At 46.4% G+C, this 25,289-nt stretch overlaps 1 protein-coding gene across 2 annotated transcripts in view; it reads right to left on the minus strand.

The window, feature by feature from the left end:
* SPIDR (scaffold protein involved in DNA repair) overlaps window positions 1-25,289 on the minus strand; it is a 142,075-nt gene that overhangs the window by 73,941 nt on the left and 42,845 nt on the right. For both annotated transcript variants that reach the window (XM_082675007.1, XM_082675006.1), the window contains exon 3: window positions 8,586-8,726. In XM_082675007.1, the coding sequence (XP_082531133.1) occupies window positions 8,586-8,726 (141 nt within the window). The remainder of the gene's footprint in view (window positions 1-8,585; window positions 8,727-25,289) is intronic.

The following is a 25,289-nucleotide window of genomic DNA, read 5'->3' on the forward strand; positions in this document are numbered from 1 at the left end:
TTTAAAAAAAAACAGTAATGAAAATGATCTTTCTTAAAAGTCGTATTTTCATTAATAAGTGTCTAAGTAAACAGAAAAGAAAAATGCCGAACTGGACCTGAGGCCCCCAGTGTCATTATTTCCTACGGATCTGATGCTCCTCCTGGCCACTCAAGATAATTCCAGCACAGACGGCTCACTGCTGTTGTTTAACAAAAACAATGGAAAACACCAAGAATCTAACATCAACACCCCTGACAAGAAATGGTCAGATTTCTGACTTGAGGGCCGGGGATTATGACTATAAAGCAAATGGGAAATTTACAGAAATGAATTCCCCTAAAACTGTAAGTAATTACGTGTAGGCTGTAGCACCAAAGATGCAGGCGCTGGACTCTGATGGACCGGGCTCCAGGCCCACCTCACAGACGTGCAGCCAAGTTATTACTTAGTTTCAGGAGCTTGAGGGTCTTTATTTAACAACACAATAATTTGTTTTTCAATAAAGACTAATTTATTTTGTCCTGAATTTGGCGGTGGCATCACGGTGATGCCTGTAGTGAACTATAGTGAACGATGCCACCACCTAATCTGCCATCTAGTTGGAGAGTTGAAGGAAAGGAAAGAGGGGCTACAGTGACAGTGAAACTTCTTTTCTTTCCTCTTCCGTGTCCCACATGAAAAGACAGGCATTTCACTGGCAAACTTATAAAGATTTAAGAGTATTCTACCTATGATAAAAATGCATAAGATTCTGCAAATCTGAGAAGGCACTTAATGAAGCATAATTAAGTATTTGCACTTCATATGTGAGATTAACAAGATTAACACTTAGCTTCTGAATCACATGACCCAGGGCCCTCACAATAACAGCTACTGCCACAGGCTGTTACCCTGAGAGAGGGAGAGAAAGAACCTTACTGATGTGTGCAATGTTCAGAGCTGCAATCAGTCCTCAATGCTTACTTTCCAATCACGTGGCCCTAGGAGCTGGCTGGGGGCTGGGTGGCCCGACACACCACCTCCCAATTTTGAACAGAATAGCTCCACATTGGTTTGTTATTAACACGGAGCTTCCTCTTTGGATTCTATTTTTTTTAAGTTCAGAAGTTTTAAAACTACTGGTCCCCTACTGGTAGGTAATTATGATTTTTGTGAGAATAGTGCAGGGAGAGGGGGAGTATTGAGATTTGTAAGAGAAGGAATGAATGAAAAAGCAAAAAAAAAAAAAAAAAATTCCTGCCCATTTGCTGAATTCCAGGCTTACTGTGCTGCCAGGTGAATTCACCAGATAAATTACTAACCTGGAGGGACAGGGAGCAGTTGCTTTTATGTTCTTGTATCAGCAGATCTTCCTTCTGGTTTCTTTGATCCCTGTTTTAACTAAATCTCTCTGTACTTTTTAACTCCACTGGCTTCATTACCCATTCTCTCCCATTATTATCAGATAATTGACAAGGCCAGCAATTTCCAACTGGATTTATTTTCTTTCCTGGAAAAAAATGGAACACTCCCAACTTCTAGTTATAGTTCTTCTAAGTTACTCATCTTTCTCTTCCTGTTTTATTTGTAAAAACAAGACAAGAAAGACTTACATCAATGTTGGCCAGAGTTTTACTTTTCAGTTAATTAGAAAAGAGAAACAGAGGAGGAGGAGGGAGGGAAGAACCACTACTTCTGCATGTTTTAGGGTGTGCAGGGCCGCTTCCGCGTGTGAGCTCATCAAACCACCCAACCCCGGGGGGAGGCAGAGCTACTCGTCCTGCTGACCACTGAGGGTCAAGATGCGACTCAGGGGCAGTGGTTCCAAGGCCCCCAACTTCCCCTCTGATGCCTCCGTTCAGTGACCAGCGACGCTCCCTCCAGAAGCTTTGGGTTTGCTTCTGAACAGCAAGTCCCCTCGCGTCAGCCAGGCCGACACAGCCAAATCACCCCAAGTGAACTGGGTTCTACTCTGTCCCCCAGTCACTGGGGGAAGGTGGTGGAGCAAGGGGGTGGCCCTGAGCCACTTCTGAGATTGCTACTGAAAGAATTCTTATGTGGCCAAGAACTACTGGCACAGTTTGCTTTGGTTCAGACTTGATTTCTTAGTCAGGTATTTACTGAATGCTCTATTAACTGCTACGGAGGACATGAGGACACCAGGCTAGATAACACTTGGCTCCAGCATGACAGTCTATTTTTGGTCAAAAGATAACAGGAATGAACTTATGGGTGGGAACGTGCTCTTCCATGGGTGTCTGCCTAGCAACCAGATGAACCTACAAGTCACACCCTGAAGGTCTTCTCGGCGAAGCCCCACCCACTCCAGCAAAAATCTTCTTAGACTGTCAGTGCTTCCCCACTGGAAAGTCAGACTGAACTGTGCGTTCATCCCTGCGTCCACACCCAGGTGCTGTGTTAACGAATGACTGATGGGGAGAGACATGCAAGGACCAGTCAGAGCAGAACTTCTTTACCTAACTGAGGGAAGGGTGAATTTATTTTTACTGGATAGTTTTTGAAACACTATTAGATCAGTAATCTTGACAACAGTTAACGCTTGGCCTACACAGCTCAAAGGTCTCTTTCAGGAGGTCTGCGGTTCTCTTCCCTCCTCTTCCTGTGATCAACCTGGTGGGTGTGTCAGGCCTTTTGTAATCTGCTGGTTTTCCCCTTTGTCAATGTCTCTATCACTGATTAGGTAGATAGATATACAATAGTTTTCTTAAGGACTGTTCATTGAACAATAAAGGTAATGACTGATTTAGAGGGGTGCCCATTTTACTAAACATATATCCTAATTTCCCCAAAATAACCCTTATGGTGAAGGTTAAATAATCGGCATTTGCTTTCTGAGCCCCTATTCCCTAGTTGGGTCTTTTTGAGATATGTGCAATTATGCCCAGATGTTTCATTTAGAAACAGTTCTTCTCCAACTGGACTTATGAAACATTTGTAGTTGTTTTTATAACTCAGTGTAAACACTTTTTAGGCAGTCAGTTCATCCCCGCCCCCTTTAAGGACTGAGGTGAAATTCACTCAACATAAAATTAACCATTTTGAAGTGCACAGTTCAGCGGCATTTAGCACATGCACAGTGCTGTCTAGCCCCAGAGTGTCGCCATCACCCCATCAGACCCTGTGCCCGTCAGCGGTCACTCCCTACTCCCCTCCTCCTGGCCACCACCAACCCGCGTCCTGTCACCATGGGCTTGTCTGTTCTGTTCGCTTCATATAAACGGGATCCTACAACGTGTGGCCTTTTGTGTGGGCTTCTTTCACTCAGCACCATGTTTCACACGGGTCAGTGCTTCGTTCTTTTCGGGCAGTTCTTTGAGCATCACTGGTTTCAGGATTTAGTACATTCTCTTTCGGTGACATTTTACTCTCCTGCCATTAACTTGGGTGGTGAACCTACCGGCAACAATTTTATTTTTCAAAATGATGAAAGAATTCTTAAGTATGTCCCCTTAAAAGAGGATTTCCAACCACAGCAATGAGCAAAAAGATTCTGGACCTCAAACCCCAAGGGAATTCTGTCTCTTTAAGAGGCAGCCTTTCTGAAGAGGGGAAATCAAAGGAAGGAAATTGCCACTGAAGTTTCTTTCCCCAGGAGAGCTCTCACCACTGCTTATTTCCTGTTAAAGGAGCAACTGAGATGATCCCTCCACAACGACCCTAACCCACACGCATCGACTTGTGCTGGACGATCCCTAAAAACTCCCTCTGCTGCACCTCCGTGTACGTGGGTCACACAGGGTCTCCCAGGAGACCAACGCCCTGGTGCCCAAAGTCACAGTGGAGCCTGACCTCTGACCAGTCACCCTCACCTGATCCAGGCCCTCCTCCATAAGACGGGATCCCATCCTGGATAAAGTGCTTTCACAACAACCTCAGGCGTTACCCACTAGACTTATTAGTGAGGAGGACCCAGGGTCCTGAGTCCAAGGTGCACAAAAGGCGTGGTCCTCACCCTGCACTGGACACTGGTCTTGGGACCAACTTAGTCTCTATTCTTCCCACTAAAATTGAGCACCAGTAATTACTGCTCAGAGAGTACAAGTGTACACATTCAAATCTCGTTGAGGAGAATCTAAGATGAACCCAAGCAGACAACGAATGTGCATTCCACAAATACTTATTATGAGCCTCTCGAGTGCCAGGAATTGAGCCACATACAGGAAACACAATGGTGAGCGAGAAACAGAGCGTTATGATGGGAAGGCCAGCCTCAGACACTGGCCACGAGGCGTCCTAATCCACAACGGTCTACACCATGCAGAGGGGCAAGACCAGGTCTGCATGTCAAGAAACCGCTGGGACTCAGAGCTGAGCAGCTGGGACACAGCACAGGCCAGCTGGGGGAGCCATCCCAGGGCTCCTCAGACCACTGTTAACGCTTGTGTATTATTGCTAAAATGTCACTCAAGTTTACATGACAATATACCCCTCTGGTGGGACACAGGTCCTGAGAATCCCACACAGCCCTGAGCACTGGACCCAAAGCAGCGGCTGCAAGAGACAAAGGCGCCACCCGGAGAACGGGAGAGTGCTCTGTCCCCCCCCGCCCCCCCCCAACCCCGGGCCAGACCAACAGCCCTAAGGACACCGGGCTGGGGAGCAGCATGGGGGCTTCGACGGCCTTCTGTTTCCTGACCATGGGGTTAGTTTGTGATCATGCTAACTAAGCCTGGCTTCTAACTTAAAGTTTATCAGTACTTAATCTGTTACCTTTAAAACAAAAGCTGGCATTTAAACAGTAACTATTAATCGGACCATTCTCTGAAATACACCCCCCTCGACGTGCCCAACCCCTCACTCTATCCTCAAAGCTGACCAGATGGACCCGCTCCAGGGGGTGAGTGGACGGCTAGATCAGGGGGCGTGTCCTCCCGCCCTCCTGTCCTCAGCCCCAGGCCCCTCCCGTTCTCTCCAGGGTTCCCAAATCTGAACCCGCCCTCTGAGCCGGGCAAAGTGGCTGCTCTGTAACTGGCACTCGCCGGTTGGTGTCTTTCGAGACCTCCTCCTGGCTCTCCTGCTGGTCCATGAGCTCTGGGAGAAAGGGGCTATTTTACACTCGTGGCATCACCACAGCTCCCAGGAGAGCGCCACCCACCCCCCTGGCCCCCGAAGCTACTGGAAGTTAAAAATCAGTGGTGATGCGTTCTTCCTTCTCCTGCCCTCAACTGCTGCAGAAGTTTCCAAATCTGCACCCCTGCCCAATCCCCCCTTCTATTTCAAATCTATTAAAAGTACAAGAGTAGAATAATCTTAACTCTATTTTCATTTTTATTACCTCTTCTTCTCTCAAAAACTCCTAGGGGCCCTAGTTTTCTCTTGGATCAATGCAGAATCCCTAATAATAGGATTTAAGGCTTTGTCTAGCTGACTTTTTATTTCAGTATATTGTGGTTTCAGATAAATCCCAAAACTCTAGCACAGCAGCAACCAGCCAGGGGCATAGCACAAAGAGGTCCTAAATATTTAACGAACAGATGACTGAATTATACTTTCTCCTAATCCTACTTTTATGTCTTCACAGATAACATCTTACCAATTTGAGGAAAAGACCAGCCATTTAAGGCCCCATCACTTAAAGCAACAACCGCCCAGGATCCCTGGGCAGGTCTAGTCTCCAGTTCAAAAGGAGGCAATTCATGGTCAAAGATCTTGTTAGTTGCTTCCCTGTCATTCTCAGCACTCAGATAGACCCCTCTGTATACGGTGAGTGCTGACTACATGCTCTGCAACAGTCTTCTCCAGTACGTTACTCTTAAAGAGATCTAAATAAAATAGTCACTTATACATTAATAGTGTATTTTAGACAGATTAGTGGCTTTTGTTTTAACAAGTAGGAACATAAGTATTAGCAGGACTTTGAATTGAAAGAGGTTCCTCTCCCCCGCCAAAAATATGCTAACTATATTTTCCATACTTATAGGATTAAGATGTTGCAGAAAATCTTTTTTCCCTCAGTATTACCCTATCACATAAAAAAAAAGAGCACATAATAATCAGCAATAAAAAGATAAAGCTCATACACAGAACTAAGACACAAAAGTAAAGTGAGTTTTCAGCCTGTCTGACCTCTAAACTGTTGCAGAGGCCACCTGGGAGGACAAAGGTCAGGGGACACGCCTCAGCCCCTGGACAAACAGCCTGGAGTCCTCCAGGGACGCAGAGAGCCAGGGAGAGGCACATGCCTCAGCAGTGTTGTTTTAAAATGGTCTTTTCCTTTACATCCAGGGTATTTTTCTGACTCTTCTCACCCTAACGAGTCAGTATGGACACACAACTCCAAAAAGCGGTCAGAGAAATGCGACAGACATGACAGCTGTTTTCCTGCAACTCTTCCCAAGGCGGCAGGTGAACAGGGTGGGACGCCCTGCACAGGCCCAGCCCCAAGGCTGCCAGTCCACCCAAAGCGCCACAGGGAGCAGTGACTTCCGTCACTGTGACTGTGGACCAGATGAGACCGGGGAGTTAAGATTTCAAAGGCTCCACGATCAGCCCAAACGTAAAACTATCTTCCAAATGGCAAAAAATAATTTTCTATATTAGATATTGGAATTATATAATTATAATTAATCATTTTAGCTTGAATTCTGGGAACTAAGTGTATTTCACTGAGGTTTATCAGAAATATATTTTGTTAAGGTTTATGAGAGTTGCTATGAAACACAATAATTGGGGGGGAAGAAAAGAGACAATTTGTGTTTACTGGGCCGTGGATGGATGACTGACAGTGGATGATGTCACTAATAGGCAATTATAACATTCAGCATTCCAAAACTATTTAATAATTTGTTTTGAAGAAATACAGCTTCCAAAAGAACAAAAAGACAATCTTAATATTTATTTGGATAGTTGCATGCTAAAATAAAGTTAAACACATAGGATAAAGAAATTAATTCCAACCTAAAAAAGTATCCAATACTTAGTCAAATTTTAGTCCAACTTAAAAATGGATGGGTTCCAAAAGTTTGTAAATGAATTATTCAGAATAGTCAGTGCATTTCCCGTGGAAAAAACATTTCCTATGGCAATGTTGTAGATAGTAGCAAGGCTTCCAGTGTAACCCACAAAAACCAGATTAAACATTAGGTACACATATGGCTGTATAGCATCATGGTAGCAAAGCATGTACTTTTTAGAGCAAAGCCCCTGGACCCCTCCTGGCTCTGTCAGTCCCCAGGAGTATTTCCCTGGAGTTGGGTCCCCCAGTCGCCAGCAGGAAGTACGTCCCCAGGAGTGGACTCCTCTGGCCTGCAGGACACCAGGACACCTGCCAGCTGGAGGGGCTCCACTGAGGCGCCCGAGATGGGGAGCCCCAGTACCCCGGCGTGCTCAGGTGCGAGGCTGGTGCCGAATGTATGTCAGGGAGGTCTACACGGCCCCGGTGGGGTTAACGCCGTCAGGCCAACGCCACAGCAGCACCTCACTTACCACCACTACACACGGTCTTTCCAGATGCCTGTGATTCTGAAACTGAGGACTACATGGGGTTCAGCCTTCGAAACGATAAGGTTCATGTGACCCACTTAAGCTTTCCAAATATCTGGGCAGCTCCCTCCCTAATCCATAAGGCAATTCCACGGTAACACAGCCTCCCTGTAAGCAAAACGAAGCATTTGCTACGAGCCGAGTGTACATGAATCAATGCAGGGCTCACAGGGGCCTGTCCTTCAGGAAAACAGGGTCCTGGGTGGAGCCGCCACTCAGCGGCACGTGAGAGACACATGCGGCACAGGGCGGGGCCGGGGAAAGCGGGCTGCCAGTCAGTTTGGACGGAGCACGGCCGGAAGGGCCGGTATGCAGACCACTGGACTAGGAGCAGCGCATACGCCCAACGGCGCCGCCCAACGGCGCCTCCCAACAGAGCCTCCCAAGGGCTCCTCCCAACAGGCGCCTCCCAAGGCGCCTCCCAACGGCTCCTCCCACCCGCACTGTTACAAGCTCAGACGTTGCTCTAAGTAAGACAGTAGCATTAAGACAGCTAAAATTACACACTGCTTGAGGAAAGCGGCTATGATGAGAGAAACCCAAATTCACCGTTTACACTAATTCTCTATATGACTGGATCGTTCCACCGAAAAGGTTTCTTCTGCTCCCTAATTCATAGATTAAGATGCTCACTGGAATGGAACAACCCACGCTGGGGCCAGATCTATGTACCACCGCCACCCAAAACATCTAGCGCGAGGAGCCACGAAACGTGACAGAAAACAAGCTTTCTTGCTATGGAAAGCAAAAAACGTGACAAATTAAGAGTTTTGCTTAACACTTATAAAATGCCTTTTCACTCAGTTATATTTTCACTTTCATAACTGACTCATGCAAAGCTGCCTTATTAGTACAGATAAGGAAAAATAAAGAAAAAACTTTAGAATTAAAATACATATATATGACATTTTTAATCCTAATTTTAATAAAATTGTGAATCACTAAACCTGCATAATTATTTTTGTTGTCAATGATAATTTTTCTTCCATAAGTACTTTATGGGCTCCACCCAACTCGTGGCCTTGTCTTAGAGGCAGACTCTAGGATCCTAGTTTATTGTCTTTAAAAATGAAATTACAGATGTTACTGTAGCAAACTGGATGCTACTGTGGTGTCCTCACCTTTCTCTGGTGACCTTTTGCAGAACCTTCATTCCCGCCAGCCTGCAGGACTTGCCCTCCAACTCCCTGTCCTTCAGGACGGCGCCCTCCGAGTGCACCTCACTGAAGAGTCCAAGGGCATCTTGCACGAGAAGGCAGACTCTACAAAAAAGGATCCACATTTGCTCTTTTAGGAGACAGTTTTTGATTCAGTACAGAGACCAGAATTTCCTCCTCCTTCACTAGAAACCCACTGTAGATCCACCGTAGAAATCTACTTCCATTTAAAACATTTCAAATTATGTTTTATCAAACACTAATATTCAAAGATATTCATAGGTATTCCTTGAAAATTATCACCAAAATGTTGCTAGCAATAACTTTTCTAAAATTTACTTCATCAGATCTATGGAGAAAAAAATACATTGAAATCACATACAATTATTACTATGTTCAATTCTTCTTGCAATACGATATTTTATACCCAAGAACACCAGGAAATATCCCTGACTGCTCGCCTGATGCCCATATGGTTTTAGTCTGTTCAGGAGCAATATGTAGCAGGTGGTACCCAGAAGAATGTCCTATCTATCTTAAATATATTAGTCTTAACATTTCCATATGTGTGACATTATTTAACATGTTGTAGCTATAAGACATTTATATAGTACAAACTCATTTCTCATGGTTGACTGGAAAAAGAAAATTTTACACAAAGAGTAGGGTTCTGTGGCTTATAATTAGGTCTGGATCAAACAAGTGAAAAGCTAGAATACTTCAAAATGAAGATGAACAATGGTGGCCTTTGGATTTTACAAAAATGAGGAGCTGAGTTGCCTAAAGTAGAAAAATTAATGTTCAATCCCACTGACTTAACCTCAGGATTTAGAGGTCAAAAAGAAAGTGGGATGTAAGTTATTTGTTTCTTCCAGAATTCTGAATATTGTCCCACTGCCTTCTAGTCTTCCACTGTTTCTAACGAGAAGTCCCTTGTTACACGAGGAGTCACTTTTCACTTGCTGCTTTCAAGACTTTATCTTTGGCTTTCAACATTTTGACTATGACGCATTTGGGTACGGGTCTTTTTAGGTTTATCCTACTACAAGTTCATAGAGTTTCTTGGATGTGTAAAGTTTTCCAGTCCAATTTGAGCCATCTTCAGCCATTATTACTCCAAATATCTTTTCTGTTCCCTCCCCCACTCCCCTGCCCTTCTGGCGCTCCCATTACATGTGTATTGGTGCACTTAATGGTGTTCCACATTTCTGAGGTTCTTCATTCTTTTCTCCCCTTAGAATATTTATTTGTCATTTGTGAGATTTCCATAATAGTGCAGAGATAATCATGGTATGTTTTAATTCTTCATAAAGACTAAGTTATTAAAAAGTCTTCACAAGCATTTTTTTAATTGCTAAAATACTCTGCAGTCATCAATTTGAGATTAAGTTTTAACATCCTATTGAAATCACAATCCTCTTTTCTTGGGGAAGAGTTTTAAGTTTGACAAAGGGCTTACAAATGTGCAATGCTTCCCAAATCTGCATGTCATGTGCACAGGGGCTATGCTACTCTCTGTATGTTCCAATTTTGGTGTAAGTGCTGTCAAAGTGAGCACTTTTCATTCTGTCTCTCCTTCGGGCTGCACTAGCTCCATTATTCTAGATCCAAGTCCATGGATTCTTTCTTCTTCCAGCTCAAATCTACTGTTGAGCCTATCTAGTGAATTTTTCATATCAGTTATTATACTTTCCAACTCCAGAGTTTCCATTTGGTTCTTTCCAGTTTGTGTCTTTTTACTGATATCCTCCTTTTGATTAGACTCTGTCATCTACACACTGTAGTCTGGAGACATGGTTCCCTCTGCTCTTTGAACGTATTTATAATGGCTGTTTTAAAATCTCTGTCTGCTAAGTCCAACAACTGGGCCCTTCAGAAGCGGCTTCTATCATCTGCTTTTTCCCTCATGTATGGGTCATGCTTCCTTGTTTCTCTGCAAACCTTGCAATTTTTGGTTGACAACTGGGCGTGCTGGATAGTAAATTGCGGCAACTCTGGATCCTTGACTCCTCTCCGCCAAGGGTTGATGATGTAGTTTACTCACTTGCTCAGTGACTGTCTGCACAGCTCTTCCCTGCAGGCTGCAGTCTCTGATGGTCCTGCTCAGATTGTCTTCTTGTTTTCATCTTTTCACATGGCTACCCAGAGGCTGCCCCTAGGTCAGCGAAGCCACTTATTAGTGAGAGGCTGTGCTTGAGCATCCTTAGCCAGTCAGACTTTTAATCTTTACCACTGGACATGTGTGTCTTGGAGGTTGATCTCATAGTTCAAGGAGTGCAGGTTTTTGTCCTCATCCCTCTCCTTTGGCCAGAGCTCATATTTCCCCTCCCTAATCACACCTGTGAAGATGTGGCCTTGGGCAGGTCAGACGGCCAGACCTGTGTGCGATTTTAAAGTCTGGCTTCCCAGAGCTGCCCCTGGTTCAAAGCAGCCAACTGTTCATCTAGTGTGGTTGGAGGTGGTCCTGAGGCCTTCAGGGAAGTGAGGCTCGTACCCCAACCTTCCCATGCGGGCCGTCAGTGCTCCTGAGAGCACACCCTTCCTGTCTCTCAAGTCTGACTGTGATTCCAGGAGGGCTCTTGGTGGTCTCTTTTCCCTGATTCTCCCTGCTAACTTTTCATTGCTCTGTCCTTTGCTTGTTGATAAAGAGTCAGGAAATTACAAGCACTCTCTGAACCTCTCTCCACCAAGATCCTCATTGTTTTCAACAACACTCGTGGGCATGGAATTCTCCCGCCATCTCATGCAGCCCGACAGAGCTCTTCTTCTTCGCCATAACCTGTCTCCCTCTGGGCAGTGCCCCCTTTGCCTGGACTGACACCTCTGCTCTAGAGTGGGTGCGGGGGGGGTGGCGCTGGTCTTCTAGGCTAGCCTCTCTGCGTGGTGCATCTACCCTGTGGCGGGCTGGGGTAGGACAACTGGGCCAGTATTCTTGGCCCACCACACCTGGGGTTGAGCTTCTGCAACAGGGGCCTGAGGATAAGGGATGCTAGTGGGCAGCCCTCCTAGAGTGAAATGTGCCCTGGACTGGGAGTTGAGGGGAGGGGGCTGTCTTCTTGACTGCACTCCCTGGAGTAAAGCCTCAGAGTAGCAGTGGTTGGGGGGGCGGTCAGGGCTCAAGGGCCACAGACTCACTGTTCTTAGTGAGATTCATCAGATTTTCTTGGTTCCATTGAAGGAATGTTTCCCCATTTGCTGTATGCCCTTAGGACAATTTCCAGAGGCTTCACATGACTGTTTTTTACAGCTTTCTCCAGCTGAAACTCTGCGAAGGGGAGAATCCACTGTGTAAGCAGAGATCCTCTGCATAGTTAGCATGCGCCGTGTAAGAAAATACAATGGCTCTGTAGCCATTATTTCCAGGTTCTGAGAGTATCTGGAAACTCTCTGAGTTTGTAGACTTACGTGTGAGCTGTTCTTTTTTTCTTAAAAGACATCTTGATTTGCTTGAACACAAGAACTGAGCCAAATACAAAATTACTGGGTCAGACACAGAAGCGCTTGATGTAGCGAGGTCTAGAGGGCTGCAGAGCCTCAAAATCAGTGTCACAAGATTTTGAGTAACAGTGGCACGTACGGGGTTGTCAATGTACCCCAAACAGTGCCCTGGCCTTAGGGGTGTCTATTTATGTGCTAAACACAGCAGGACTGCTGCGGGCCCAGGCCTGTGCAGGTGCCCTCTGAACCTCCCTAGGGAAAGGCCTGGCACAGGTAAACATACAGTCACAGGCTGTGGGATTACAGGAGGGAAATAACAGAGAGCCTGTGAGAAAGCACTGGGGTGGAATGGCCTGGCCAGCTGGTTAGGGAAGGCTCCTTACAAGAGGTGATCTTTAAGCTGTGTCCTGAAGAAAGAGAAGCCCACCCTGCACAGGGTTGAAAGAAGCACACTTAGAGCAGAGAGCACAGCACGCACAGAACCTGGGATGGCAACGACCTTTTCCATGTTTGAGAAGTTGAAAGAAGGCTGGAAAATAATACAAAAGAAAGAAAAAGAAGACAGGGAGAAAGTGGTAATAAGGGGAAAGACTATGTACTATGTGGGTATTTCCATGCATTGCTCCTGATTTAAAATCAAAGTTATGTTTATGAAAAATTAAAAACTCGAGGCACTTGTAAAGGGGCGGGATGGGGAACGGGGAGGAGGCAAGGGCATCTCCCTGGAGGGGCGCCTCTGCTGTGCGCAAAGGCCCGTGCCGGGGGCTCCCTGTTTCTGGGCGGGGGGGGGGGGCTGCCTGGGCCCAGGTGGTGAATCGCTGGCCCGGTCCAGCCAGCACCCCCGCCTCCCGCCACGGGCGAGTCATGGGGGACACTAACAGGCGTTAGACCAAATGCTCCGTTTCAGAGATACAACCGCTGGCACAGGCAGGAGGCTGGCTTGAACCGAGCACTTTCAGAGCCTCGGCGGTCCGCGTGTGAGTTCGCTGCCCTAATCGATGGAAACAGGGGGCCTGCAAAGTGCTACTCACAGGCTGAGCTCCACTGGCTCATGTGTTTTCTTTAGTTTATAAAGTGTTAAATTTTTTTAAAAAATTAGCAGCAAATATTAAAAATTAAGGGATTTTATATAAAATTCGTTTCCTGTTTTCCTAAGAAGCCTGCGGCTCTGGCAGTACTGGGTGGCCGACACTCATCGTCAGGCACCAGCCTGCCCGGTCATCACGTGGCCCCACCCGCCCCCCAGCCGTCACGCGAGTGCGTCCCGTTGGCCTCGGTCAGCAGGTGGGCCTGCGTGAGGGCAACATCTCAGGGCAGAGACTGAAGCACACAGTCTTGGGGGATGGACAAGGGACCGGAAGAGTCTACACTGGCCTAAGATTTCTGAAGAGGTGAGTGGAGTGGAGAATGAAGCACAGCCCCGGGTGTGGGCAGCCCAGACGTGGGTCTCATTTCAGAGCGGAGGAGCCAGGGAATCCAGACCAGCCAAGGGACTTGAGCCGGGAGGTCACGGACAGAGCTGACCGACACGGGCCCGGGGGAGGACAGGGCTCACCGCAGGGCACGGAGGGCTGGGCCTGGCCCTGCCCCAGCACCAGCCAGCTCCTGGCTGCCCGTCCCCGTGGACACCGGGGGCCGGCTCTGGACGCCACGTCAGTTACCTCGTCTGCGCCAGGTGAGACGGTTCCAGTTCCACACGGGAGGCGCTCGGGCCCCGCCCTGAGGTAGCAGAGTGGCCGAGCCCAGCAGGACACGCAGCCGACACGAGCACTGCCCCTAAGTATCCCTGAAATACTGGATGAGCTGCGGCCTAGCCAGATGGAGACGAGGAGACCCGACATTTTAAGATCACGTCAGGGGTCGGCGCTCACAAGATGGGGTCTCGGCTCTGGGAAGCAGGCTGGGTGCGTCCGTTCGCCCTCCGGCCAGGACGCCAAGGATCCCCAGCAACTCCACAGCCCGGGCTGCTGGCGACGGGCAACCTCGGGCTCTGGCTGCAGGTGACTTTCCGCACATACTGAGCCCTGGTGCCGGGAGTCCCACGCCTCGCCTGACAGGGACACTGCTGTCTTCAGAAGTGGTCAGCTTAGGTAAACGCTAGACCAGCACAGAGAGAACGTCTCCAGGGAGGAAGGGGGATGTCCGTGGTTAAGAGTAAGAGCCTCAGAACTACTTCGCTCCCTGAGATAGAGTTCGCCGCTCAAACCTCTCGCAGTTAACAGTCTGGCAGGCGAACACCACTTATTTCAGATCAGTGTTCCACCCACGCCTAAAACACTGACCGTCACCAAATAAAACCCCTCGCCCACGCTCATGGTTTCCAGCACATGGTGCTGGGCGGCAGCGGCCTGGGAGGGGCTGCCTCAGCTCTGCGGCTGGGGGACGTGGCCAGCTGCTGGGAGCTTCGGCTCTGGAACCCTTAAATCCAGGCAACTTTATCTGCTCGGCACCTAGCGAAGAGCCTGCACCTAATCTGCGCTCAGCGTCGTGCTTTCCTTCACCCACCAGGCAAATCCACTTCGTTACAAACACACTTAATCGACAAGAAGGTGGTTTTTTCCCGTCACATCACTTGTCAGCTCTCCTGAGCCCGTAGGAGGTGTGTGCACCTCTGTAAAAGGGCTGATCTCCTGCGTGAAGGGGCTCAGAGGAACGTGCTCGAAGCAGCAGAGGGCCCACCGCCACAGACGTGACGTCGTCACTCCTGACACCAGCTTGTGATCCGCCTCGTGGTGCCGTCCTCACCACCCAGCTCCCCAGTGTCATGGTAAGTAAAGCTCCTCTCTGGGTAAAGCGATGGAGAATCACCAACACCTCGCGTGGCCCCAGAGCCCTCGGCTGCAGCGCCTCGACTCTGTGCATTTCTGAGCCACGAGGGTGAGGCTGGAAGAACTGACTAAAACTGATGCCAAGTGAAGCCACACTCCACAGCACATGCCCAGCAGCATAAAACAATACAGATAAGAGGTGCACGGTTCCATCCGGCCACATCACGATGGAAGTAGAAAGTCCATCGTGCAGTTAATGTTTATCTTTAAGAATGCTTCCTTCCTTCTCTTACCAGCTGAACGCCTCATCATGCTAATTAAAGAACATTTTAAAAATTCTAAAAATGCATGTATTGTTAGGCTGTGAAAGTACCAGAACAAAGCACAAGAAATAAGGAAAACAAAACTGTTGATTCACAGAGGGGGTTTTAGTGAGACGATAATCCCTCTTTGAAGCTTTAAATGCCCCTCCCCAACTTTTCAAAAATATTTACTTTCCCTCCTTTCATTCATTGGCTCAATATCATAGATACATAAATTAAGAAAAGCAAGAAAGAAGCAGCGAACATGGGTATGTGTGCGTGTGTGTCTGTGAACGCTTGTGTTCCGAGAGAGAAGCAGACGAAGTGACATGTGGGATGTTTACACGAGTCATGGAAGCAGTTCTGAGCAGTCCACCAAGAATTCCCGGAATCAGAGTCAGGCCTGGCTGTTTTATTCTAGGTCAGTGTCAACCGAAGCAGCCTCTGAAGATCAACAAGGATCTTTCTCTCCATGTTATAAGCCCTTACTAAGCCCTAATCTAAGGAAGAAACAGAAGAAATTCGAGGATGAAGTGAGAAAAAGAAGCAGGAGAGAGAGAAAGGGGAAGAGAGATTGGGAGGGGAGCTTGGACCTGACCCCGAAGGGGAGGAGAGGGCGAAGAGCAGGGTGCGCGGAGGGGGCAGGGCCTTTCCCAGCTCCAAGCCGCGCGCAGACGGGAAACCAGATACAGCAGGACACTGTGTCCTCCTGAAAAACAAGCAGACCACGCTCCTAAAGTAAACAGCTAATCCTGCTGTTTATCTTTCTAACATGAGATGTTAGCAGGATGATCTCTACTGCACAGAAATGGGGTTTTTATTCATTAAAAAAATCATATTTCCTCTTTGCTAAAATAAAAGTGTGACACGGAAACTTTCTAATACCAGTGAACAAGAAGGAGTTAACAGTCGTTCTTTGCTAAAACTCACTTAACTAAAGGATGGCAAGAAGCCTGAGAAAGGCCTTTTCCACACTTACACTTCCTCTTTATTTTTGGAAAATACTGCATTGCTGAAATTAACCAAACAACAAACCCTGCTGCAAGCGTGGACTTTTGAGGAGGACACAAATAATGTGGACATAACTGGCGTCCTGCACTCGGACTGTGGTTTTACCACTCCTGGAGATAAGACTTGACTGGGCCGAGACAGGTCAGAAGAGGACGTTTTATACATTCATACAAGTTTGCCTCCAGAACAAGTTTTCAAAGATACATAGCTACTCTTACACATTTTTGTTAATTGAAATTTCGACGGAGGGAAGTGCAGTTTCACGTACAGGTGTGAGACCCTCACACACTCTGCCCCTTTCCCCCAGTGGCACACTGTGCCCTGACTGGCACAGTAAGACATCACACCAGACACCTCACAGCTGCAAGCACCACCTGGTTCAGGTCTCACCCACCCCACTGGTGGCTGTATGTGTGTGTGTGGTGCTGTGAAGTTTTATCACCTGTGGAGGATCCTGTATCCACCGCCACAAGGACCCCTCAGGCTGCCTTTTATCACGCACCTCCCTCTGTCTCCCTACCCTCCATCCCCAGCATCTAGAAGCCACTAATCTGTCTTCCATTTCTAAATGTGGCCACTTTTGAAATGTTATAAAAATGGAATCATCTAGTGTATGATCTCTGGGTTTGAATTTTTTCCCTCAGCATAGCTCCCTGGTAATAATCAAGCTACTATGCCTTTTATTTTTATAACAGCTTGAGACCTAACTTACATACCATAAAACTCATCCAAATAAAAATACTGCGGCAAAATACACATAAAATTTCCAGTTTCACCATTTTCAAGTGTATAATTTGGTGGCGTTAAGTACACGCACGTGTTCTGCAACCACCAGCACTATCTAGTCCCAGAATATTTCCCTAGAAGGAAACCCCAACCTGTTATACAGCCTCCCTGTTCTCCTCTCCCCCAAGTACCTGGCAACACACCCATCTACTTTCTGTCTCTACGGATTTGCCTGTTCTGAATATGTCACATAAGTGGAATCATGAAAGTTGTGGCCTTTTGAGACTAGCTTCTTTTACTCAGCATAACATTTTCAAGTTGCATCCAAGGTGTAGCAGGTGCCAGCACTGCACTCCTGCTTGTTGCTGAATAATATTCCACTGTATGGATATGTCACATTTTGTTTATCCATCCATCAGGTGATGAACATTTGGGTTGTTTCCACTTTTTTGCATTTATAAATAATACTGCTATGAATATCAGTGCAGAAGTTATGTAGATATATGTTTTCGATTTTCTTGGGTTTATACCTAGGAGTAGAACTGCTGGATCATGTGGTAATGCTATGTTTAGCTTTTCGAGGAACTGCCAGGCTGTTTTCCAAAGTGTCTGTACCATTTTACCAGCCAGTATGAGGGGCTCCAATTTCTCCAAATCCTTGTCGACACTTATTATTGTCTGTCTTTTTTATTACAGCCATCCTAGTGGTGTGAAGTGGTAGCCGCTGTGGTTTTGATTTGCATTTCCCAGATGGCTAATGATGTTGATTACCAAGTGATTCGTGGCCATCTTCTTTGGAGAAGTGTCCATTCAAATCCTCTATTTTTTTAATTTGGGTTATCTTTTTATATTGAGTTGTATTAGTTTTTATATACTCTGGATACAAGTCCCCTATCAGATATGTGATTTGCAAAAAGTTTCTCCTGGGCTTCCCTGGTGGTGCAGTGGTTGAGAGTCCGCCTGCCGATGCAGGGGACACGGGTTCGAGCCCGGGTCTGGGAAGATCCCACATGCCGCGGAGCGGCTGGGCCCGTGAGCCATGGCCGCTGAGCCTGCGCGTCCAGAGCCTGCGCTCCGCAACGAGAGAGGCCACAGCAGTGAGAGGCCCGCGTACCACCAAAAAAAAGAAAAAAAAAGTTTCTCCTGTTCTCTGGCTCGTCTATTACTTTCTTGACAATGTCCTTTGAAGCACGGAAGTTTTTATTTTGACGAAGCCCCATTTATGGATTTTTCTTTTGTTATATATGCTTTTGGTGCCATAGGTAAGAAACAATTACCTAATATGTATGTTTATGAAGATATCCCTATGTTTTCTTTTGAGTTTTATAGTTTTAGTTCTTAGGTTTAGGCCTAGGATCTATTTTGAATTAATTCTTGTGTATGGTGTGAGGCAGGGGTCAACTTAACTCTTTTGAATGGGAATATCCAGTTGTCTCAGTGCTTTCTGTTGGAATTACTATTCTTTTACAGTTGAAATGTCTGTCTCCCTTGTCAAAAATCTGCTGACCACAAATATAAGGTATTATAAATTTTAAAAGAACATATACATCATGCCAGTGATATCTAAAAAAATAATGACGTATATGAGTGTAGGTCTTAAAAAGAAAGAAAGAGTCTGAACTCACCAAACGAGAGGATTTAATCAGAGTTTTGGTCTATCATTAGCAAAGAGTTGTGTAAATGCATCTATTCTTCCCAGGATATACAGACTAAAGTTGCTGCTATATTTATTTAGGTCCAATGAATACTGAGCAAGGGTAACTGGCCAGAATCGCCTCTAATCTAGTTCTATTACTTTACCATCATCCTGCAGAGGACTCCTAAAGCTCTGTATCTTCTGGTCCAAACCTGTGGCTCTTCCTGCGTGTTCCCTCTTTGTGTAACTGGGCCCCACCATTCTCCCGGTCACTCTCTTCCAAAACTTGACAGTGATCTTTATTTCCGTTTTTCCACATCCAGTTGCTGCAGCCAATCCATCTGCTCCATATTTATCTTCTTAACATCATCCATCCTTCTCATTCCTGTTTTGCTGTCTTGTTCTGCTTATTACACGGATTAGGCAGGTGTTTCCCAACTCATCTTTTAACCTCATTCTTCCCTCTGGCCACTCCTGCAGGTTGCTGCTAAAGTAATCTTTCTTAAGGGACAGAGTTGGTCATGTCACTCAACTAGTCACGGGCCTTCCAGGGCACCCCAGTGACTCCTGCGTGTCTCCGGATGCATGCATGTGTGAGTCCAAGACCAAGCTCCTGCAGCCTCAGCCCCACCTGAGACCTGGTTCCCATTCCTTCCTCTAAACGAATCTGATGTTCCCTACCACCCCACTTGTCTAAGGATGCTCATTTTTCAAAGTCAAACTCAAATTCCATTTCTTTCACGATTTTTCTCATTCCATAGTGTAAACAATTCTTCCTTTTTCTTTGTATGCAAAATGGTTTATTTTTTGCCTTTTAGTTTCTATCACATTCTACTCTATCTTATAAAAACTTGAGTAGATCTCTTCTCTCTCCTTTTTGACTGGAAGTTTCTCGAGGATGGGATCATACTTTTTATTCCCTATGTACCCATCGCAGCCCTTAGCTGTGCATTATAGATGATCAATATGTGCTTCGTGCACTAAGTTGAATTAATTGACAGGCATTTATTCAGGCTTTGTAGGAACAAAAGGTATAAGAAGTAGCTCCTACTCTTATGGACAACAATCAGTATTAAGATGCTTTATACAGGTAATTTACAAGGTGAGATCTTTACACTGCTACAAAGGATAGGAGTTTTAGTGTCCTGGTCAAGTTCTAAATTAGAACAAGATATACGAAGGGAAAAAGGGATCTTGGCTAAGAAAGTTTTTACTCAAAATGTGCCAAATCAACTGAACAGCCCTGGGGAGACTGTGGTCTCGTTTTCTCTCATTTATCCCCTAATCACTCTCAAACGAGGGTCATTTGGTATTCCCACTTTTCCACGGCCATCCACCACTGAACCTGAACAGCCTAGGGTCTGTGACTGAGTGCACAGTAAGGAAGAAGGCGCCCAGGTGGGGCACATGTTTTGGGAGTGCCGAGGTAAGTCACATATCTTACGGCTTTCCCTGGATCGCCATATGGCATGTTGACCAACCAAGAGTCATCACAGCCTTTCTTAACCTGGGTTCTCTATGGGGGGCGAAGCCCTGACACTCTAAGACTGCACTGTATGCAACAGATCCGACCCTCCTGTGCATCTAGGTGACACTAGTTACGTGCAGACTTGGGAGGAAAGAGAAGAGTCTGGAATATCCTCAGGGTTCTATGGTTCAAGTGAGGGAGCCAGCTGAGAGTCAATCAACCTGCATCGGGCCTCATGACGCAGCAGGAACAGCATACTCATTCTTAGATGATGGGCTTCTGAGTCAGGGTTTCACACTAGAAGCTGACTAACTGGCCTAGAAACCAGTCCCGTCTAATGCAGCAGCTTGTAAATCATCTGTGTTTGTGAAGCAGAGGTACATGTTCTACCTGCTCTGACCTTACCAAATAAAACACAAACTACCTCGGCAAAAGGCATCCATGAAAGGCTTTCTTGTTTTTCAAAGATCAATGTTGATTTTGTAAGTTCTCAATCCTAAGAACACAACATCCATGACTGAGCAACAGAAAATTGTTTTAGGATATTTGATAGTGACATCATTTCAATTTCAAAGACTAAACCACATTCAGTTTACTGTACTCAAGAAAGCAGACGAGGGATCACTTTCAGAAGACAACTTTATACCAGAGGGAAGGAAGGTGCTCAGGTATGAATCCACCTCGTGGCAGGACTGTGAGCCACACCTGGCTCTCCTCCCAGCCTCAGCGTCCCACCTGGCGGGGCGCCAGGACACCCACCGCCCAGCCCCACCCTGATGAGCATCCCTCCTGCGTCTATGCCGCCTCCATGCACCAGCTCTCGCGTGTGGACCAGCAGACGAGCACCCTGGAAGCGCAGCGTGGTCTCCTCCCAGCTGCTGCTCTGCAGCCCACTTTCCTGTCGTCTTCGAGAAAGTACAGGCCTCACAATCTCAAATTTACTAAAAGTCTAAATACAGTACAAAGCATTTTTCCCCCCTGAATCATCAGTGTCTTAGTGAAGTTCTAAATTAGAACAAGATAAATGAAGGGAAGGAGGGATCTTAGCCAAGAAAGTTTTTACTCAACATGTACCAAATCAATTCAGCAGCCCTGGGCAGACTGTGGTCTTGTTTCTCTCACTTATCCCCCAACTCACTCTCAAGTGAGGGTCAATCCTACAAACAAGGACTTTCTCTTACATAAATAACCTATTTATGTAGGTTACTTGTATATGTAATAAATAAACAGGTTATTTGCGTATGTAATTCTCCCACATAAACAACCACTACAGGACCACAAAGGGGAGGAAAGGAACACTGTCTACCCTCCTCCTAGCTCTCAGGCCCGTCTGTGCTTCACCCGTTTGTGTCCATCGCACCCTTTGCAGCAGAAGACAACTCAGAACTGCGTGCTGCATTTAGCTGCCATCCCCTCTAATCCTCTGCGATCCAGAAGGCTCCTTGGCTTCCTTGACTTTCATGACCTTGACATTCTCCAAGGACACAGGCCAGTAATTTTGTGGTACACAAACTCTCACTTTGGGTTTCTCTGATATTTTCTCATAATGAGATCCAGCTCATGTATTACTGGTAAGGATAACACAGAAGTGGTGCTGTATTCTTCTAAGCAGTTGGCATGCTATTTCAGTAGGTCCCAATAGTGACGATGTTCAGTTTTATTACTTAATTGAGGCAATGCCTGTCAGGCTTCTCAACTGTAAGTTACTTCTTCCTTTTGAAATTAAAAAAACATTGTGTGGGAGATACTTTCAAACCATGTAAATATCCTATTCCTTGTCAAATTTTCAATTCATTCATTGGTGGTCCAGGGGGTAAGACTCCATACTCCCAATGCAGGGGGGCCCCCCCGGGCTCAATCCCTGGGGGACTAGATTCCACATGCATGCCATAGCTAAGAGTCTGCACACCGCAACTAAACATGCCGCTATGAAGATCCCGTGTGCCACAACTAAGACCCAGCACAGCCAAAATAAATATTAAAATAAATAAATAAACAAAAACACCTTATATATATATTAAAAAAACAAAACAAAAGAATCAAAGGCCCTGCTATAGCTCTCCAGACCTTCTCGTGACCAGACCCTCGCCGGATCCGCCCGCCCAGACCTTCGTGCACTGGCCTCCCCCGTCTGGCAAACACACAGCCTCATCTGCCTCACAGCCTTGCATGCGCGCCCCGCTGCCTGGGACACTCTCCCCAAACACCTCATGGCTTGTTCTCTCACCTCCTTTGGGATTTTCACTCAAATATTATCTTCTCAGCGAGGCTCTCCTCAATTCTTATGTAAAAGTAGCAACCGCTCCATCTTCACTATCCCCTCGTCCAGGTTTACTTGAAGTCAGAACCACTATTACCTTCTTATATTGCGGCCAGTCTTCCCCAATCTAATGTAAGTGCCATTGGTGCATACACTTCCTCTTTTTTGGTCTTACGTATTGCTGTGTCCCTAACACCCAGAACAGCATGTGACAGAGGAGGCACGAAAATACTTGTTGAATGAGTGTTTCCACGTGGGCTTCTTCGTTACGTTATGCAGTGGCTTGATGTTATACCATGGAATATGTCATCATTAAATAATCCTCCTCATACTGAATACTGACGTTGCTTCTATTTTTCCATTATTACAGGCATTGCTACTATGAAGAATAGTGTGTGCATCTGTGATTTTTTTGTGTTTCTCATGGATTAAATTTCTAAGAATTATTGGGTTAAAGAATATATCTTCATTGCTATATGTTATGTACTGCTTTCCAAAACAGCTGTAATGTTTAGAAATTCCAAGAGCAATAACTGTGTATAAAAAGTCCTATTATTTTCCTAATATATAATTAAAAATTTAAAAGTACACAGAGGTGTGAGACCGTTTCCCCCCACATTCTGGTCCTCCATCCCCCTAGTTCATAGATAATGAACTGTTGTTTTTTACATGTCCTTTCAGAGTTTCTCTCTCTCTCCCCCTGCCCCCCCCATATATATCTCCAAGGAATACAGCACGTTTTAAACACCGCCCTGCTCCTTACTTTTTGTATTTAACCAATGTCATAGATGTTTGTGTATCAGATCACAGTGCTTCCTCATTCTTTTTTTTATAGCAGCATAGACAGCTATGCAGTAAGTATCCCACTGTATGTGATTTAATTTTAACCCTCTAGTGCTGACCACTTAGGCTATTTCCACATTTGCTATCATAAACAACAGGGCAAAGAATAACCTTGTACTCCATACGTGTGCAGGTGTACCTGTAGGATATATTCCAAGAAGAGGAAGTGCTGGGTTAAAGACATAACATGCTTAAAATCCATGCTTTTGCTCATGCACACCACGTACACTCACGTGCACGCACTCCCCACGGCCTCTCTACCCTGAGTAGTGACAACTTATTCTCCCTCCACCATTTAGAGCAAAGGCACATTTCCCCTCAGCCTCACCAAACAGATGTCACTAAAATTTTGGATTTCTGCGAATTTGATAAAAGTGTTAATCTGCATTTCTTTAATCATGAGACACAATATATTTTCATCTGCTTCTTGTTTTCCATGAACTGTGTGTTCATATCCTTTTGCTTCTTGGGTTGGAGGATTTTTCTCTATTAATTTCTGTGCACACTTTGTTTATCAGAGAGACTGACGCTCTGTATTACAGATTACAAAAGCATGTTCCCAGTTTGCCCTTTAACTTTTGACTTTACCATGCAGATTTAATAGGATTTATTACTATTTTCTTTTGGGACCTTTGGATGTTAAGTCACAGTTAGAAAACTTCCACTTGAAGATAATTTTCCTGCGATTTCTTTTGAACTATTACAGTTTTAATTTTTATGTTTAAAATCTTTGCTCCATTTGTAATTTATTCTAGTGGGGGCTGAAAGAAATTTTTTTCCCCAGATGACTTATCTATTGTCCTTACACCATTTACTGTATGGTTCACCTCTCCCCATTGCTTTGAGATATGTATATTATTTATGAAATTCCCATATATAGTTGGGATTTTCTCTACTGTTTCATTGGTCTGTTACATTAAAGGAGAAAACCCCTATAATTTTTTTTTTTGCTGCACTGCTTATCAGGCAGGATCTTAGTTCCCCAACCAGGGATAGAACCAGCGCCCCCTGCACTGGAAGCGCAGAGCCTTAACTGCTGGACTGCCAGGGAAGTCCCCGAAAACCCCTTTACCTTTAGAAAGTGGCTTATTAATATCTGCTTCTAACAGCTAGATGTTACCTATCATATGGTGTTTTTGTGAAGAATAAAAAAGATAGCTCCCTCCTGGGCACAGGGCCTGGCTCTCATGTCCTCACCTCTCCCCCACTGCGTGCTCACATCCAGCTGTTTTTCTCCAGCCCAGTGTTTCACGGGCACCTTGATCCCAATGACACACTGGGACTCTCCACTTCCACCCAGCACCTGCCGGGTCACCCGCCCCAGTAACCGAGCTGCCGTCAAACCAGCAGCCCCGCCATCATCCCCGACTCCCCTCCCGTCCATCATCGCACATCCAGCCGTCGGCACCTTTGAAACAGATCCTGGATCTCTCTACTTTTCACCACTTCCTCACCAGCACACTTGCCCAGACCACAGCCTCCCCTGTCTGGATTCCTGAAATGGCCTTGTACCTCCTCGGGTTCCTGCTCTGCCACATGCCCTGTGACCCGGGGCAGCCAAAGCGCTCTTCTCTAAGCACAGACGAGGCCCACCCACCCCATGCCCGAACCGGAAGCCGCCTGCCTCCTCAGGGCGGCTCTGCCGTCAGGACCCTGGGGCCGCAGAGCCCCGCCACGCCAGGCCAGCTCCCTTTCTGCTTCCTGGGGCACAGGAAGCTTTTCAGGCAGGCTCCGCCTCTTCATTCAGGCCCTTCCTCCAAGGGCTCTGCCTAGGCCTCCCGTCCTAGTCACTCCAGGTAACCTTGATGCCCCACCCAAGTTCCTCCGTACACAGCACGGTGTCACTTCCCGCAAGGACAGCAAACAACTGTGAGCCCTTAGCTACAAAGAGGAGGGAAGAGACCTCGGCCTCCATGCAGATCTACACTGTGCTTGGCTGTGCTCTCACCCTCTTGCCAGCAGGTGGCCAAGGAGGCCAGCAGTGGAGGCTTAATCCCCAGGGTCCTGGCTCCCTGGTGACCCCATGGCACTGGCTTGGCCATGACTCAGCGCTGGTGTTATCAGGAGTCACTGCCAAGGACCTGCCAGGACAGACTGAGGGTGGAGCCCACAGGTTCCAGAAATGTGAACTCCACGGACACTGTGCTTAGAGTTTAAACAGTGTGATTAACAAGCGTCTGCATGTCACTGACTATCATGAAGGACCCCCCAAAATT

This window comes from Grampus griseus (genome assembly GCF_964374135.1).
Source record: "Grampus griseus genome assembly, chromosome: 17".
In the NCBI taxonomy this organism is placed as follows: domain Eukaryota; kingdom Metazoa; phylum Chordata; class Mammalia; order Artiodactyla; family Delphinidae; genus Grampus; species Grampus griseus.